The 17,729-nt window shown below is 42.6% G+C and overlaps 1 protein-coding gene and 1 long non-coding RNA gene across 7 annotated transcripts; one reads left to right on the forward strand and one right to left on the reverse strand.

Annotated features, from left to right (window-relative positions):
• Positions 1 to 84: 84 nt before the first annotated feature.
• Positions 85 to 7,492, forward strand: lrrc34 (leucine rich repeat containing 34). Of its 6 annotated transcripts, none has more exons than XM_076888479.1 (12): positions 85 to 472; positions 3,866 to 3,972; positions 4,058 to 4,122; positions 4,211 to 4,297; positions 4,545 to 4,673; positions 4,750 to 4,845; positions 4,916 to 5,070; positions 5,153 to 5,308; positions 5,952 to 6,078; positions 6,139 to 6,301; positions 6,880 to 6,995; positions 7,084 to 7,492. In XM_076888479.1, the coding sequence occupies exons 1-11, from the start codon at positions 366 to 368 to the stop codon at positions 6,918 to 6,920; spliced, it is 1,233 nt and encodes a 410-aa protein (XP_076744594.1). In that variant the 5' UTR covers positions 85 to 365; the 3' UTR covers positions 6,921 to 6,995; positions 7,084 to 7,492. The 6 variants fall into 6 exon arrangements, with proteins under 6 accessions (XP_076744594.1, XP_076744593.1, XP_076744592.1 ...); XM_076888478.1 differs by having other exon boundaries at positions 7,189 to 7,492; XM_076888477.1 differs by lacking the exons at positions 6,880 to 6,995; positions 7,084 to 7,492 and having other exon boundaries at positions 86 to 472; positions 4,919 to 5,070; positions 6,139 to 6,594.
• LOC143420400 (uncharacterized) lies at positions 7,418 to 12,718 on the reverse strand. Its single transcript, XR_013100210.1, has 3 exons — positions 12,454 to 12,718; positions 8,243 to 8,345; positions 7,418 to 8,062 (listed from the first exon to the last, which is right to left on the reverse strand). It is a non-coding gene; the product is annotated as an uncharacterized LOC143420400 (long non-coding RNA).
• Positions 12,719 to 17,729: the final 5,011 nt, after the last annotated feature.

A 17,729-nucleotide genomic window follows, 5' to 3' on the forward strand; every position in this document is an offset into this window, starting at 1 on the left:
TCCTGAATTTAAAATTGAAACTAATAAATTGGAAATATTCTTTTCTCTTAGAATGTTTATTTCTTGTTAATTAGCCACTTTTTCTTTTGATTTTCTATTATTTTTATGATTTTAAACTCAAAAGCTGAAGTTTTTTTCTTTTAATTCCACTCACATTCACCCATAATCTTTTTTTTTTTATTACATACTGTAATTGTTTACTGAGATGCAAACCTACACGTTCATTTATTGTATTTCTTTACTACATTAACGTTTATCTTCTGTCAAAAATCCACCTTACGTTAAAATTTCCCTCCCGTTACTTGTTTGTACCTCCGCGGCTGCCGTCCCTCGTGTTGCCATAGCGACTCAAACAGTATCTAGTGATGGCGGCCCAAAGCATGTCAGAGCTTTATAAAGCTGTGCGCGCTGAGAGAAAGGTAAAAGTGAATCCGTACGTTTCGCAGTCATTGAAGAAGACGCCGTTAACGGGGTAAGCGTTTACACTTTAAACTCCAATGTAACTTTAGGGCACCAAAAATGAAGATTTTAGTGGGTTAACGTTACCGATTAATACTACTGTGGACTTAAACACATTTAAATCTCTTGGAAAATTCACTCACTCACTTGGCACTTTTTAGAATTATTTTATTACCACTTGATCCCCATGAAGTGTTTCATATTTCATACTAAGCACACCCAGTATGAAAATAACCACGTGGTTAAAAAAATGTTTGACCAGTTACCTGGTTAAATGTTGTGAAAATAATAATATATATATATATATATATATATATATATATATATATATATATATATATATATATATATACAGTGTTGTAGAGTAACGGAATACATCTACCGCCGTTACGTATTTAAAATACAAAATATGAGTAACTGTATTCCGTTACAGTTACCGTTTTAAAAGGTGGTATTTAGAATACAGTGCCTTTGTTGAAATAAATGGATTACACTGCGGTACTTTCCTGTTTCATATTGTCGCAGGTCAGGACTGTTTAGGTTTTGTTTGACAGCTACGTTCTGTAGTTCCAGGCGGCAGCGTTACGGTTGCCATGGTTACAGGGTGACGCTCTCTCTCTGCGTGTTTCCTGGGTGAGAGAGCGCCTTTTTGTTGTTGTTGTGCTAAGCTAATAGGCAGAATGCAGAATGTAGCTTCATGGGCAGTGTAGTCCGTGCTGCAGGGAGAATGGACTGCCATACCCGTTATGTGTCTGTGAGCGAGGGAGGGAGAAAAAGGAAAAGTACGAGCTGTCATCGAGGAAAAACGGGAGCTGGAAGCATGTAAATATAATAATAACCACTGCTGCCAGGAAGAGTGCCTGACGAGCCCAGTTGTAAGTACGCTATTAAGACTCGACTGTACACTGCGTTCGTGTTTTCCTCCGAAACAATAAGTTCCGTTGGAGCAGTCTTTCAACGCCTCTCTCTGTCTCTGGCTAACAAAGTTCACCCACACAACAAAGTAAAGCTAGTTTTAGGCTACGAGCCCCACACGGACCCCGCCGTATTAGTCAGAGGTCCCTTTACTACGGATTCGGAGCCGCGGACCGTCAGTAACAGTAATAAATCACAGCAATAGTACATTCGCGTAGTTTTAAACAGCATATATTAAGTAATCCAAAGTATTCAGAATACGTTACTCTCATCGAGTAACGTAACGGATTACGTTACAGAATACATTTTGGGGCATGTATTCTGTAATCTGTAATGGAATACATTTTTAAAAGTAACCTTCCCAACACTGTATGTATGTATGTATATATACATATATATATATATATATAAAACACCCAGCACGCCCCTGCGGGCGGTTTATCCTTCAAGCTCGGGTCCTCTACCAGAGGCCTGGGAGCTTGAGGGTCCTGCGCAGTATCTTAGCTGTTCCCAGGACTGCGCTCTTCTGGACAGAGATCTCCGATGTTATTCCCAGGATCTGCTGGAGCCACTCGCCTAGCTTGGGAGTCACCGCACCTAGTGCTCCGATTACCACGGGGACCACCGTTACCTTCACCCTCCACATCCTCTCGAGCTCTTCTCTGAGCCCTTGGTATTTCTCCAGCTTCTCGTGTTCCTTCTTCCTGATATTGCTGTCATTCGGAACCGCTACATCGATCACTACGGCCATCTTCTTCTGTTTGTCTACCACCACTATGTCCGGTTGGTTAGCCACCACCATTTTGTCCGTCTGTATCTGGAAGTCCCACAGGATCTTAGCTCGGTCATTCTCCACCACCCTTGGGGGCATCTCCCATTTTGACCTCGGGACTTCCAGGTTATACTCGGCACAGATGTTCCTGTACACTATGCCGGCCACTTGGTTATGGCGTTCCATGTATGCCTTGCCTGCTAGCATCTTGCACCCTGCTGTTATGTGCTGGATTGTCTCTGGGGCATCTTTACACAGCCTGCACCTGGGGTCTTGCCTGGTGTGATAGACCCCAGCCTCTATGGATCTTGTACTCAGAGCTTGTTCTTGTGCTGCCATGATTAGTGCCTCTGTGCTGTCTTTCAGTCCAGCTTTGTCCAGCCACTGGTAGGATTTCTGGATATCAGCCACCCCCTCTATCTGCCGGTGGTACATACCGTGCAGGGGCCTGTCCTTCCATGATGGTTCCTCGTCTCCCTCCTCTTTCTTGGGTTTCTGCTGCCTGAGGTATTCACTGAGCACTCGGTCAGTTGGGGCCATCTTCCCAATGTATTCTTGGATGTTCGTTGTCTCATCCTGGACTGTGGTGCTGACACTCACCAGTCCCCGGCCCCCTTCCTTCCGCTTAGCGTACAGCCTCAGGGTGCTGGACTTGGGGTGAAACCCTCCATGCATGGTAAGGAGCTTTCTTGTCTTTATGTCAGTGGCTTCTATCTCCTCCTTTGGCCAGCCTATTACCCCAGCAGGGTACCTGATCACGGGCAGGGCGTACGTGTTGATGGCCCGGATCTTGTTCTTACCATTCAGCTGACTCCTCAGGACTTGCCTGACCCTCTGCAGGTACTTGGTGGTTGCAGCCTTTCTAGCGGCCTCTTCATGGTTCCCATTTGCCTGCGGGATCCCCAGGTACTTGTAACTGTCCTCTATGTCTGCAATGTTGCCTTCTGGTAGTTCAATCCCCTCAGTTCTGACTACCTTCCCTCTCTTTGTTACCATCCGACTACACTTCTCCAGTCCAAACGACATTCCAATGTCATTGCTGTATAGCCTGGTAGTGTGGATCAGTGAATCGATGTCTCGTTCACTCTTGGCATACAGCTTGATGTCATCCATGTACAGGAGGTGGCTGACAACTGCTCCGTTCCGTAGTCGGTATCCGTAGCCAGTCTTGTTAATGATCTCACTGAGGGGGTTCAGGCCTATGCAGAACAGCAGTGGGGACAGAGCATCTCCTTGGTAGATCCCGCACTTGATGGTGACTTGTGCTATGGGCTTGGAGTTGGCCTCTAGTGTTGTACGCCACATCCCCATTGAGTTCCTGATGAAGGCTCTTAGGGTCCCATTGATCTTGTACAATTCTAGGCATTCCAGTATCCAGCTGTGGGGCATTGAGTCATAGGCCTTCTTGTAATCAATCCAGGCAGTGCACAGGTTGGTCAGTCTGGTCTTGCAGTCTCAAGACTGCAAGACCAGACATATATATATATATATATATATATATATATATATATATATATATATATATATATATATATAGGGAGAGAGAGAGAGATTTATAGATTTCAAATATCAGGTTTTTAGAGATCTATTTGGGCCTCACATGGCTGGTTAACTAAACTGAGTGTGACAACCCTGGTTTAAAGATGTGTGTTTTTTCCAATGCATTTTCCATATAAACATTGATTCTCTGCTGGCATGGAAAACTTGTCTGTGTGGCAGGAAGTTCACCCTAAAACTTCCAGGAAATGTCAGACAGGTTCAGAGACTCAGTGACGACGACGTCCTCGCTCTCTGTAAATGTCTCCAACATAACAAGTGTGTTACAGGTGAGCTGGTGGATTCACGTCAACTGATTCAGACAAGGTGTGTTTAACTGTCTTTAACTACGTGTGTGTGTGTGTGAGTGACCAGGTCTTGATCTGAGGTACAACAACATAACAAATGAAGGAGTTGAACACCTTGCTAAGCTCCTGCAAGTAGGTAACAAAATGCAATGGGTGGATCATTTTCTGTAAGTAAAATGTTTCATGTTTGATGTATTTCGTGTTTGTTTTCTCTGAGCAGGAGGAGAAATCATCTCTGAGTTGTTTGGATTTAATGTTTAATGACATCCAGGCCAATGGAGCTCAAGTCCTCGCCAGCAGCCTGCAGGTTTAACACTTAATATGTTCTCATATAAACTTTATTCTTACTCTTCCTTTAGGAATTAGGTGCTTAACCCCCCACCCCCACGCCCCATGAACTAAAATGAGCTCGATCCTGGCCAGACTCCTCTTCACTCATGAGATCCTTTTAGATTTTAGCAGAATTCATTTACAGTTGGATTTTCATTCCTTTTAATGTGGCTCCAACGTTTCTAATGTGGAAGCCACGTCCCCGCCTGTCGTTCTCTCTGCAGGGTAACAGCACCCTGCTCTCTCTCAGGCTGTCAGGTAACAAGATCGGGAGAGGAGGAGGTTTGGAACTGGCCAGCATGCTGCAGGAGAACTGCGCGCTGCAGGAGCTGGAAGTGGCCGACTGCGACCTGGTAGATGGGCTTCAGTTTTTAAAAAGGTTTGGTGCTGACATCATTCTGTTTCTGAGAGTTTTCTCGATCCCTACAGGACACCAGCAGTATTATAGCGCTCATCATCATGCTGAAGAAAAACAAGGCTCTTTGCTCTGTCGATATCAGCCGCCCGCTGCTCTTCAGCCATCAGGTGCAAACACACACCAGGTATAAAACTCAATGGGAGGCAGACTGATCTGAGCCAGCTCTTTGTGTCTCAGGAGGAGTGGGCAGTGCACTGCTCTAAGATGCTGGCAGTGAATAGCAGCCTGATGGAGCTCCACCTGGGGAGGATGGGGATGACCGACACTGGGATAGAGCAGCTCACTGAAGGCCTGGGGCGGAACAACAGCCTGCGCTACCTGGACCTGTGCAGGTAGGAAACGAGTCGAGCAGCCAGCAGAGGGCACATTTCCTCCTCTTCATACCATACATTTGTCTTTCTTGGATTTCTGTAGCAACCGTGTGACCCGTGACGGTGCGTTTCATCTCGCCATGATGCTGAAGCAGAACAGGGCCCTGGAGATTTTAGATCTGTCATCCAATCAGATTGGAGATGGTGGAGCTGGGTACCTGAGCAAAGCCATCACCTGTCCGCGCAGCACCCTCAAAGAGTGAGTCCTGCATCAACCCCAGAATCAACCACACTCTTTTGGTAAAGAGGTTGCCCAGTTTTGATACACATGGAGGTTTGCAGCAGAGACAGAATCATGTTTTCTGCTTATTTTAATGACATTTTAATGACTTTAGAAACCAGAAGCCTGATTGTTTGTTTTTTACATTGAGACAAAGTTTACACAGAAGGACTATATAGGGTCTTTTTTAAAGTGACTTTCAGGGATTTAGGATCTCTGAAGAAAAACTATCAATTTTTATTACTTAGAGATTTTTCAACATCTAACAAGGACAGACGAGGACAAAGTTAAATTGACCTGATTTTTGCATAACTTTAAGAATTTGAATGTGAAGAGAAGAAAAGATCCATGAACGTAATGATTCAAAGGGTTCAAATATCTTTGAATGTTTGTGTTTCAATATATTTTTCGGACTGAGGAAAACAGAAAAAAGGTTAAGTATTCTGAAGAGCGTAAGATTATGAAAAAACTAGAGATATGAAATATCCAGATTTTAGAGGCCCAGAGAGGTGAAGAGCAAAGCAGCAAACAGAGAAAGCTTTGTAAAGTAAACAGTTTTAGCTTCATCCTTTTTTAATCCTTTAATCTTGACCTGTTGTCACCAACCTGCGCTCTGTGCAAGGCTGTCTGTGTGCAGAAACAACATCACATCAGAGGGTTTGCTGTTGTTGGCTCAGGCTGTGAAATCCAGCTCGACTCTGACTCACATGTACATCTGGGGAAACCACCTGGAGGACCCCGTATGCCAGGTACAGCCCTCAGATGTCTGTTTCATCTTCTCCTCTAACATCCCATCACCCCTCTGACAGATAGACGCTCCCTCCCTGCTTCAGGCCTTCAAGGAGCTGATATCCAGCGGCCGGCTGCATCCAGAACAGACAGATGTAAGCCCCTATGAGGTGGATGGTCACGTGTTCCTCGCTGAGGTCTTCCAGAGTTTGAGGAAACCAGTTTACAACATCGACTGTAATGGTACAGATGTGCCTACAAAGACTGCTGCAAGCCCTGATTCCACCGCACATCATGGACAACTAAAAGATTATTTAAACTGCAAAGATTTAAGTTTATGAAAGTATTTTGTTTGTTCATCACAAACACAATTAGTGGCAATCATTTCTAATATTTTAAGACATTGACATGTGCCTCAGGGCACCCCACCCCAGACCCTGGAGATGTAACCCTTCTCTCTGGGGTGGAGGCAAGCAGACCGCCCCCTTATCTGCAGTAGCAGGGAGGCTCTGCATCCCAGATTCAATGTTTATTCTGTCAATTTATAGTTTAAAGTCACCGAGTGTCAGACGCTGGTCCCACCTTTCATGGTGACATCACCAAAGACAGCCCCGCCTACCTCAGAGCCTCCCCTGTCATGTATTGATCGTGATGATTATGACACCAAGCGTAACGAAGAATGTAAAAGTCTACGACCAGAATGTTTAAATACTTTCTAATTATTAATGAATATAATATTATTATATTAATAATATAATGAATATAATGAATATTATATTCATTATTAATGAATATATTATATTTTTTTTTTTTTTTTCCAGTGCAGAGGAATGGCAACAAAAGGAAAGACTTCACTGAGTGAAAAAGGATGAAGATCCAATGCAGCTGGTTTCAGGAGATAATGAAAAAGCCTGAACACCTTCTCTACAAAAACAGGGTGAGTTTAATGTTGTGATTGATTAAGTCTTTGAAGATTTGTGTGTTACTTTAATTATAAAGTACTTATATTTTAACTGAACTTACAGCTCCACCTTCAATACTGTCATCCCACACAAACTCACTCACAAGCTGTTAACACTCGGCCTGCACCCCACCCTCTGTGACTGGCTACATGACTTTTTGACTGGCAGGCCCCAGACCGTCAGGATCGGCAACAGGACTTCAGCCCGCATTAGGAAACAGACATCTGAGGGGTGTACCTGGCATACGGGCTCCTCCAGGTGATTTCCCCAGATGTACATGTGAGTCAGAGTCGAGCTGGATTTCTCAGCCTGAGCCAACAACAGCAGACCCTCTGATGTGATGTTGTTTCCGCACACAGACAGCCTTGCACAGAGCGCAGGTTGGTGACAGCAGGTCAAGATTAAAGGATTAAAAAAGGATGAAGCTAAAACTGTTTACTTTACAAAGCTTTCTCTGTTTGCTGCTTTGCTCTTCACCTCTCTGGGTCTCTAAAATCTGGATATTTCATATCTGTAGTTTTTAGTAATTATAATAATGTGGCTATATTTTCTTCTCTAGTGATGTAAACGTTACCAAACTGGATAAAATCTGCTCATTTTTGTTATCAGGGACCTAAAAATCCTTATTATAGGAGAAATTATTCCCACTTCCTGGTGCTTTGATTCTCTAAAGCAGTGGTGGGGACCTCCACAGACTTGCAGCTACAGCAAGTTTTTATTTTTCGATAAATCACAGAGTGATGGAGCTGTAAAGGCAGGTTTCATCACAGCAGAGGATTTCATTTAATGTGCATTCTTTAGGTTTATATCTGCAACCAGAACTACTCAGACTGCATTGTGAGGCGGCTGTGCACGACCTGCATTTATGTTAAATTAAAGTACTTCATGCGAGCGTGATTTCCCTGTGCGGATATGAATGAAACGCTGTACCGGTGTCCAGCACTGGGGGCCAGTTCCTGATGTCCATCGTGGCCATGGCCTCTTTGGAGCGCAGCAGCTTACAGATGACGGCGGTGGTCATCACACACGCCGAGTGACTCACCTGCACAATTAGAAAGAGAAAGACAGAAGAAGAAATTAAGCTCCCCTTTTTCCCCAGAGGAGATCAGAAGTCATTCAGAGCCATACGAGTCTGCAATTAGCTGGGAGCGAGAGCTTGAGCCCTGGAGGTCTGACTGAAAGAGAAACCGCATCGGTTTAACAGACAAATTAAGAGTCTCACCTCTGACCTCTTAACAGTGGGCAGGGTGGTGGAGATGTTCTGAGGGTGAGGCGGTCCTGTGTGGTCTGAGCTCTCCACTGCAAACCTCGGACAGGAACAGAAACTGCAAGACAGACATAAACACTTCTTTTACACACACTTTGATGGCCTAACCTCTGTGTTTTTTACATTCATGTGTTTACGTGTGATGTACATGACTATTGTGCATCTGGCTCAGTGTTTGATATTGTAAAGCAAAGTCAATAACAGCAAAAATTTAATATTTTACTTTTTATTTCTGTCGCCCTCCTGCATCAATCCCAGAATCACCCACACCCTTTACCACATTTGCTTACTTTAGAGACTCCAGACACCAGGAAGTGGGAGAAATTTCTCTTATAATAAGATACGGTAATCTTTCTGACAATAGGTGAGATTGCTTTTAAATATGGAAACGGGGATAGTCACAAGAAGTTTGAGAGGCACAACTCAGACAGAAGAGCAGACAGAGAAAAGCCATGTGGATAGGAGCTACTCTCCCGAGCTAAGGTTAGCCACAGAGGGCATGGATGCAGACGAGCCCAGCCTCCTGAACATCCCGAAAGAGCTTCGTGACTTTAGGAAACACAACAACAAACAATATGCACATATTAGACGAGGGTTAAGAAGAGTTGATGCTAGAATGGAAGAAGCAGAGGGGCGATTCGACGAGACTGAGACGGTGCTACAGTTGTTTATTTTATTCATAAACTTCACTATTTCATTAATTATTTCATGGTTTCTTTGCATCTTCATCTGTAACCTTTTTTGCGCCACGGACCGGTTTATGCCCGACAATATTTTCACGGACCGGCCTTTAAGGTGTCACGGATAAATACAACAAAATAAAACTAGTACCGGTACCGAAAAAAAGAAGATTTATTCATAACACACGTGAAAAGACCCAGGAAAACCGAGTTAACGACCAAAACGATAACAAAATAACGCTGAAAACCGATAAAAACCTTGAAAACCATACATTTCACACCTGAGACTCTACTCTCGCGGCCCGGTACCAAACGACTCACGGACCGGTACTGGTCCGAGGCCCGGGGGTTGGGGACCGCTGATCTGTAGCACTTACACATCGGTGTATGTTCCTTGTGTTTGCTTACATTAAAATACCAGCACTAATGACCAGAGCATACAAATGCAGCTTTTCATATTTGACAATATATTTTGAAAGCACAAGACAAATCACAAACAGTTTTCAATGTAGGTTTGGTTTTTTATTTTGTTTTATTTTTCAGTTCTTGATTTGATGGTGATGTGATGCTATATTACATGTTTTTAAGATTCAGCTGAATTTAATATTTGTAATATAGCATCGAATCACAACCGTCTCCTCAAGTTGCTTTATACTGTAAGATAGAGACCCTACAGTAGCAGCAAGAAAACCCCAAATATTAATAATCCCTTATGAGCAAGCACTTGGCGACAGTGGGGAGGAAAAACTACCTGTAACAGGCAGAAACCTCCGGCAGAACCAGGCTCAGAAGGGACGGCCATCTGCCTCGGCCGGTGGGGGGTGATGGTAACGATAATACGAGGAGACACGATGAAGAATATTTCTCAGTCTAATTAAAGTCGAATGAAATAGTTTTAAAATAAAATATACCTCAGATGTTAACTCTGAGGCCAGACTGCTTTAAGATTTTAAAAGAGGTATTTGAAAAAAATCAAGATGACAATTTAGTCATCAGTACTGCCTTTAAAGCAGCAGCTGAACGGCTTCTTCAAAGCTTTTAACACTGCTGAAAAAACCTGGCAAGTTTGGATTTCTTTGGAGGATTCACGAAGCCACCGAGATTCTTTCTTATGATCTTCCTAATAATGTTGTCAAAAGATGAATCTTCTGACAACATTACATCGAAGAGCTTGTCTGCAGATCCAAACTCCTTGATAAGACCTTCAGCTGTGGCCTTGACTAATTCAACCCTGTTAATTTTAAGAATTTCCAGGTTTTCTGTGCATCTCACTTCAGAAAGTACCAAATCTATCAGATGGTTGATAGCCAAGTCTAATTTCTTTGGATCCAGAAGATTTCTGGTATTTTTGTGCAAATTTTGTGCGATTCTTGTGGCTAGAAGAGTACTAAATTGATTGGCAATGAGCTTAGCGTGAATTGACACTGATGTTTCTGACAGCTCTTCCTCTGGGTTTTCAGAGGTTGCTGGCTGACTTTGACCCTCTGTGGGGTCAGTGTCAGAGACTGATGCCTGATCACTGCTTGTATTTGAAACCAGGTCCGGGTCTTCTGCACTCACACAAACTGGCTGATTGGTGAGATCAGTAACTGGACTTGACTGTGATGTAAACAGTCTGTCGCTTGTTTCACCAGCATCTGCTCCAATCATAACTTCTTCCTTTGATGGGGTCAGCACTCTTACTATATCTTCCACGGCACCAGAAATTTTGTCATTTATAATAGTTTGGGTTAAAGTTTCATTCTCCAACCAGAAAAGAAGGTTTTGTAAGAACCTTTCCACTGAATCTTCTATGAGCACATAGGCCACATCAGGAGCAGAGGGTACATTACAGTTACCCTGTGAAGTCTTAGAGAAGTCAGACTCTGAGAGACTTTTACCCATTTGCATCGTGGGGGCTAAATATGTTGACTCGACATGGTCGTACACTTTATCTGTCAACACCATTGAAAACATCTTGATTTCCTTACTTGTCAGGTCAAGGTGTCCTGCCGAGAATAATTTACTAAACAGCCTATTCATAAGTGGCATAAATTGACTGAAGTTGAGCGGAGAAGAACTTTTAACTGTGGTTTCTAAGGTTGGTGATTTTCTGGGAACTTCTGAGGGATTCATGTGTTCGCTTTTCCTGGAGTCAGCTCTTTCACTCTCAGGGGAGGTTGCCTGTTGTCTCTGAAAGGTCAAAAATCCTTTGCTTTTCTTCAAATGATCTTTCAGCTCACTGTTCATTTTTTCAAATTCTATTTTAGCAAACCTGAAGAAGTGTTGTTTTACTTCATCTGGTTTTATAATTAGGGCGCATGATGCAAAAAAGTCTTTCACCTTTTTGATCACCAGGTCCACGTCAAAAGCAGGCTTGGGTGAGCTACACTTCTCACTTAATGTGATATCTTCTGCATCAGGATACTGAATGTTTGCAATTAACACATTTACAATGTCAACTGCAGCTTTATCTGCATGATCTTCATCATGTAAATAATTCAGATTGTTGAGGATTCTTTCAACATCCCTTTGAGCTTTCTCCTCAGCTTCTTTAATTGTTCCCATCTCAGAGAGCTTGGATTCAAGACTCTCATCACTTGAACTAAAAGAAGTGGGTAAAGCCCCCCTCATGCACAGGCCGCTCAGCTTACCTTTATATTTCTTCAGACATGAGAAAGCATGAGAAACCATGCATCTGAGGTTTTTTATGTTTGTTATTTTTCTGGTGACATAAATAGAATCCGGGTTTTCTGGGACTAGAACCCAACCCGAGTTGACTTTATTTGAGATCTCCTCCTCAATCATCTGTGTCAGCGCCACAGCGCTTTCACACTCCTCATGGGTGACATGAAGAGCAGCAGCAAAGCTGGTTGAGAGAGAGTCTCCCAATACGGGGCTTATTTTTGTCACGGCTAACCTAAGGTATGTCTGGGATGATGCATCATTTAATTGGTCCTGACCTCCTAGAAGTAACGTTTTTATGGTGCTTGCACTAACTGACTGAATGACATCAGTAATCATATCAGCCAGTGCTACTTGGACATCAGAGTCCCAGATCCCATTTTCTATCAAGCGCCACTGTAATCCAGAGAGCCTATCGAAACACCCGCTGATAGCAGGTGAAATCGCCTCTGAAGTAATGCGGGTAGGGATTCTAATATTGAATAAAGACATTGTCAATGACCTAATTTCGCTACAATTACTTTGGAAATCCGTTTTCAGAAAGCTTTCAGAAAGGGAAGATCGCGGTCTGTACATTTAACGCACGACAACTAAAATGCAAAATGCAAGATTCAGGTCCCGCTGTTTCACCCCTATTTATAGACTCGAGTGGAGGTCACGTGCTGCAAGATCAAAGGCACGTACTGTGACATCAAAGCAGAAAGGAACTGAGCTGTGTGACGTCATGCCGCGAGCGTTCACCTACATGCACGTGCACACGTGAGCGATCACTAATAAATCACAGACGCATCAACGTCGGTGTTGTCAAACTTTCAATCATACCTGCAGCCAGTTCTTTGAAGCTCTCAAATGGGTTGAATGGCGGCTGTTTTCCACCATCATCGCAGAGCATTCCTCCAGCAGGTCCAACGCCTGATTCAACAAAACCCGCGACTCCGGCAGCTGTGCTCCGAAGCAGTTTGCTAATGTGATGCTAACTAGCTAATGTGATGCTAACTAGCTAAAGAATCCTAACAGGTACTTAAAAAACAAAGGGGACGAAGGAGGAGGAGGAGAAGTGGAGACAGCGACCTGACTGACTGGTTCATCTGAGGCTCTCAGTGGTTCCCTGTCTCAGCGAGATTCACAACACTTCTTGCAACAAACTCCCGTAACCATGGTTACAGGAGGACGCTCTGTTTGTGGCAGTCATTATCACAGTATGACTCACAAAGAGACGTTAATAAATATTAATTCATGCAATTTAAACACATTTTTTATTTTACTAATGAGGTGTATAATGGTTTAATATGGCACGACACCCTCGCTGATGTTGATGCCTAGGAATCTGAAGCAGCTGACTCTCCACCTCTGCTACTGCTGCTCTCCTGTAACCCACGATGAGCTCCTTGGTTTTGTTGATGTTAAGCACCAGGTTGTTGTCACGGCACCGTGATGTCACGCCCCTCACCTCTGTCCTGCATGACGTCTCATCTCCATCAGAAATGCATTCAATGAGAAGATTAGACTTTATTGATCGACGGCAGGAAAATTTGTGTGTTACCTCAGCTCAGGTAGAGATAGCAGAAGAAAATCCAAAAATCCAAATAAAATATAAACAACTACAAAATAAATAAGATAATACACTATATACAACAGTAGCATACACAGTATGTGACTATGGATAGAGTGTTGTGGAAATGCAAGAAATACATTTAATTATTCTTACATTACTATTACTATTTAAGCAATAGATATCTAAAAGTATCTATAAGTATAGACATGTACTTGCACACACATCTACACACTAAATATACACATGTATACATATACATACACATATACCTGCACACCAGGTAAATGTCCAGTGACTCATGACAGCGTGATTGAGGAGTTATAGAGTCTAACTGCTGTTGGGATCAATGATCTGTGAAAGCGCTCCTTCCTGCAGTGAGGCTGTTTTGGTCTCTGACAAGGATCTGCTCAGCTCACAGACTCATGCAGAGGATGATGTGGGTTGTTCGTGATGGATGTCAGCTTTACTAGCATTTTTAGCACACGATCAAAGTTTCTGTGGATGCTTGAAAAATCTTGAAGAACGTTGAATTCACTGAAGGTTTTAAAAATAATGCTGTAATCAGTTTCGTTACAGTTGCAGTGTTGTCTTCTGCTACTGTAGGCCACAGCAGCAGCAGACGACAACACAGGTTGAGTAAGTGGGAGTGGGTGTTTTCAGACACAGAAGAACAACTTTAGATTAATCAAATAAAAATGTATTCAGTCAGCTTTCCAAATGTGAATGTTTCAGTTGTCTGTGAGTAGGAACTCAACTCTAATAAACTATAAGTTTATTTAACTATAAAAATAGTATGCTTGTTTGCAAAACGTGATGTGCTTCTGCATCTTCACAGAGTTTCTCTCAGTTTGTGGTCGAGAGTCCTCCAAATGTAAGCATCGAACCAGAGCTAGAATTTGGCTGCTTAATCTTTATTTCACTTCCTGGATGCTGTTTCTGTTTTCCATCAGGGTCGTTCTCATGCTTTCTATTCTGATGTAAAGTAACTGGAGGAAAGCAGCTCCCCAGAACAACGATTTGTCTCCAGACATTGGCCACCTCCACCATAGCAGATAACCAGGAGTGCTCCAAGGATCAGGAAACACTGGGGACTTGAAAAAAATGCAAAAATTATTTCAGATTAAAGTTAATATAAAACGTCAAACACTGTGTGCTTCCTAGTCAGTGAGATTTAAATTTGATCCCTCTTTGTTTATTGTATGTTGTATGTTTATTATTAAATAAACATGCACAATTAGAAAGAGAAAGACAGAAGAAGAAATTAAGCTCCCCTTTTTCCCCAGAGGAGATCAGAAGTCATTCAGAGCCATACGAGTCTGCAATTAGCTGGGAGCGAGAGCTTGAGCCCTGGAGGTCTGACTGAAAGAGAAACCGCATCGGTTTAACAGACAAATTAAGAGTCTGACCTCTTAACAGTGGGCAGGGTGGTGGAGATGTTCTGAGGGTGAGGCGGTCCTGTGTGGTCTGAGCTCTCCACTGCAAACCTCGGACAGGAACAGAAACTGCAAGACAGACATAAACACTTCTTTTACACACACTTTGATGGCCTAACCTCTGTGTTTTTTACATTCATGTGTTTACGTGTGATGTACATGACTATTGTGCATCTGGCTCAGTGTTTGATATTGTAAAGCAAAGTCAATAACAGCAAAAATTTAATATTTTACTTTTTATTTCTGTCGCCCTCCTGCATCAATCCCAGAATCACCCACACCCTTTACCACATTTGCTTACTTTAGAGACTCCAGACACCAGGAAGTGGGAGAAATTTCTCTTATAATAAGATACGGTAATCTTTCTGACAATAGGTGAGATTGCTTTTAAATATGGAAACGGGGATAGTCACAAGAAGTTTGAGAGGCACAACTCAGACAGAAGAGCAGACAGAGAAAAGCCATGTGGATAGGAGCTACTCTCCCGAGCTAAGGTTAGCCACAGAGGGCATGGATGCAGACGAGCCCAGCCTCCTGAACATCCCGAAAGAGCTTCGTGACTTTAGGAAACACAACAACAAACAATATGCACATATTAGACGAGGGTTAAGAAGAGTTGATGCTAGAATGGAAGAAGCAGAGGGGCGATTCGACGAGACTGAGACGGTGCTACAGTTGTTTATTTTATTCATAAACTTCACTATTTCATTAATTATTTCATGGTTTCTTTGCATCTTCATCTGTAACCTTTTTTGCGCCACGGACCGGTTTATGCCCGACAATATTTTCACGGACCGGCCTTTAAGGTGTCACGGATAAATACAACAAAATAAAACTAGTACCGGTACCGAAAAAAAGAAGATTTATTCATAACACATGTGAAAAGACCCAGGAAAACCGAGTTAACGACCAAAACGATAACAAAATAACGCTGAAAACCGATAAAAACCTTGAAAACCATACATTTCACACCTGAGACTCTACTCTCGCGGCCCGGTACCAAACGACTCACGGACCGGTACTGGTCCGAGGCCCGGGGGTTGGGGACCGCTGATCTGTAGCACTTACACATCGGTGTATGTTCCTTGTGTTTGCTTACATTAAAATACCAGCACTAATGACCAGAGCATACAAATGCAGCTTTTCATATTTGACAATATATTTTGAAAGCACAAGACAAATCACAAACAGTTTTCAATGTAGGTTTGGTTTTTTATTTTGTTTTATTTTTCAGTTCTTGATTTGATGGTGATGTGATGCTATATTACATGTTTTTAAGATTCAGCTGAATTTAATATTTGTAATATAGCATCGAATCACAACCGTCTCCTCAAGTTGCTTTATACTGTAAGATAGAGACCCTACAGTAGCAGCAAGAAAACCCCAAATATTAATAATCCCTTATGAGCAAGCACTTGGCGACAGTGGGGAGGAAAAACTACCTGTAACAGGCAGAAACCTCCGGCAGAACCAGGCTCAGAAGGGACGGCCATCTGCCTCGGCCGGTGGGGGGTGATGGTAACGATAATACGAGGAGACACGATGAAGAATATTTCTCAGTCTAATTAAAGTCGAATGAAATAGTTTTAAAATAAAATATACCTCAGATGTTAACTCTGAGGCCAGACTGCTTTAAGATTTTAAAAGAGGTATTTGAAAAAAATCAAGATGACAATTTAGTCATCAGTACTGCCTTTAAAGCAGCAGCTGAACGGCTTCTTCAAAGCTTTTAACACTGCTGAAAAAACCTGGCAAGTTTGGATTTCTTTGGAGGATTCACGAAGCCACCGAGATTCTTTCTTATGATCTTCCTAATAATGTTGTCAAAAGATGAATCTTCTGACAACATTACATCGAAGAGCTTGTCTGCAGATCCAAACTCCTTGATAAGACCTTCAGCTGTGGCCTTGACTAATTCAACCCTGTTAATTTTAAGAATTTCCAGGTTTTCTGTGCATCTCACTTCAGAAAGTACCAAATCTGTCAGATGGTTGATAGCCAAGTCTAATTTCTTTGGATCCAGAAGATTTCTGGTATTTTTGTGCAAATTTTGTGCGATTCTTGTGGCTAGAAGAGTACTAAATTGATTGGCAATGAGCTTAGCGTGAATTGACACTGATGTTTCTGACAGCTCTTCCTCTGGGTTTTCAGAGGTTGCTGGCTGACTTTGACCCTCTGTGGGGTCAGTGTCAGAGACTGATGCCTGATCACTGCTTGTATTTGAAACCAGGTCCGGGTCTTCTGCACTCACACAAACTGGCTGATTGGTGAGATCAGTAACTGGACTTGACTGTGATGTAAACAGTCTGTCGCTTGTTTCACCAGCATCTGCTCCAATCATAACTTCTTCCTTTGATGGGGTCAGCACTCTTACTATATCTTCCACGGCACCAGAAATTTTGTCATTTATAATAGTTTGGGTTAAAGTTTCATTCTCCAACCAGAAAAGAAGGTTTTGTAAGAACCTTTCCACTGAATCTTCTATGAGCACATAGGCCACATCAGGAGCAGAGGGTACATTACAGTTACCCTGTGAAGTCTTAGAGAAGTCAGACTCTGAGAGACTTTTACCCATTTGCATCGTGGGGGCTGGATATGTTGACTCGACATGGTCGTACACTTTATCTGTCAACACCATTGAAAACATCTTGATTTCCTTACTTGTCAGGTCAAGGTGTCCTGCCGAGAATAATTTACTAAACAGCCTATTCATAAGTGGCATAAATTGACTGAAGTTGAGCGGAGAAGAACTTTTAACTGTGGTTTCTAAGGTTGGTGATTTTCTGGGAACTTCTGAGGGATTCATGTGTTCGCTTTTCCTGGAGTCAGCTCTTTCACTCTCAGGGGAGGTTGCCTGTTGTCTCTGAAAGGTCAAAAATCCTTTGCTTTTCTTCAAATGATCTTTCAGCTCACTGTTCATTTTTTCAAATTCTATTTTAGCAAACCTGAAGAAGTGTTGTTTTACTTCATCTGGTTTTATAATTAGGGCGCATGATGCAAAAAAGTCTTTCACCTTTTTGATCACCAGGTCCACGTCAAAAGCAGGCTTGGGTGAGCTACACTTCTCACTTAATGTGATATCTTCTGCATCAGGATACTGAATGTTTGCA

The sequence above is a fragment of the Maylandia zebra genome, linkage group LG9 (assembly GCF_041146795.1).
Source record: "Maylandia zebra isolate NMK-2024a linkage group LG9, Mzebra_GT3a, whole genome shotgun sequence".
Lineage (NCBI taxonomy): Eukaryota > Metazoa > Chordata > Actinopteri > Cichliformes > Cichlidae > Maylandia > Maylandia zebra.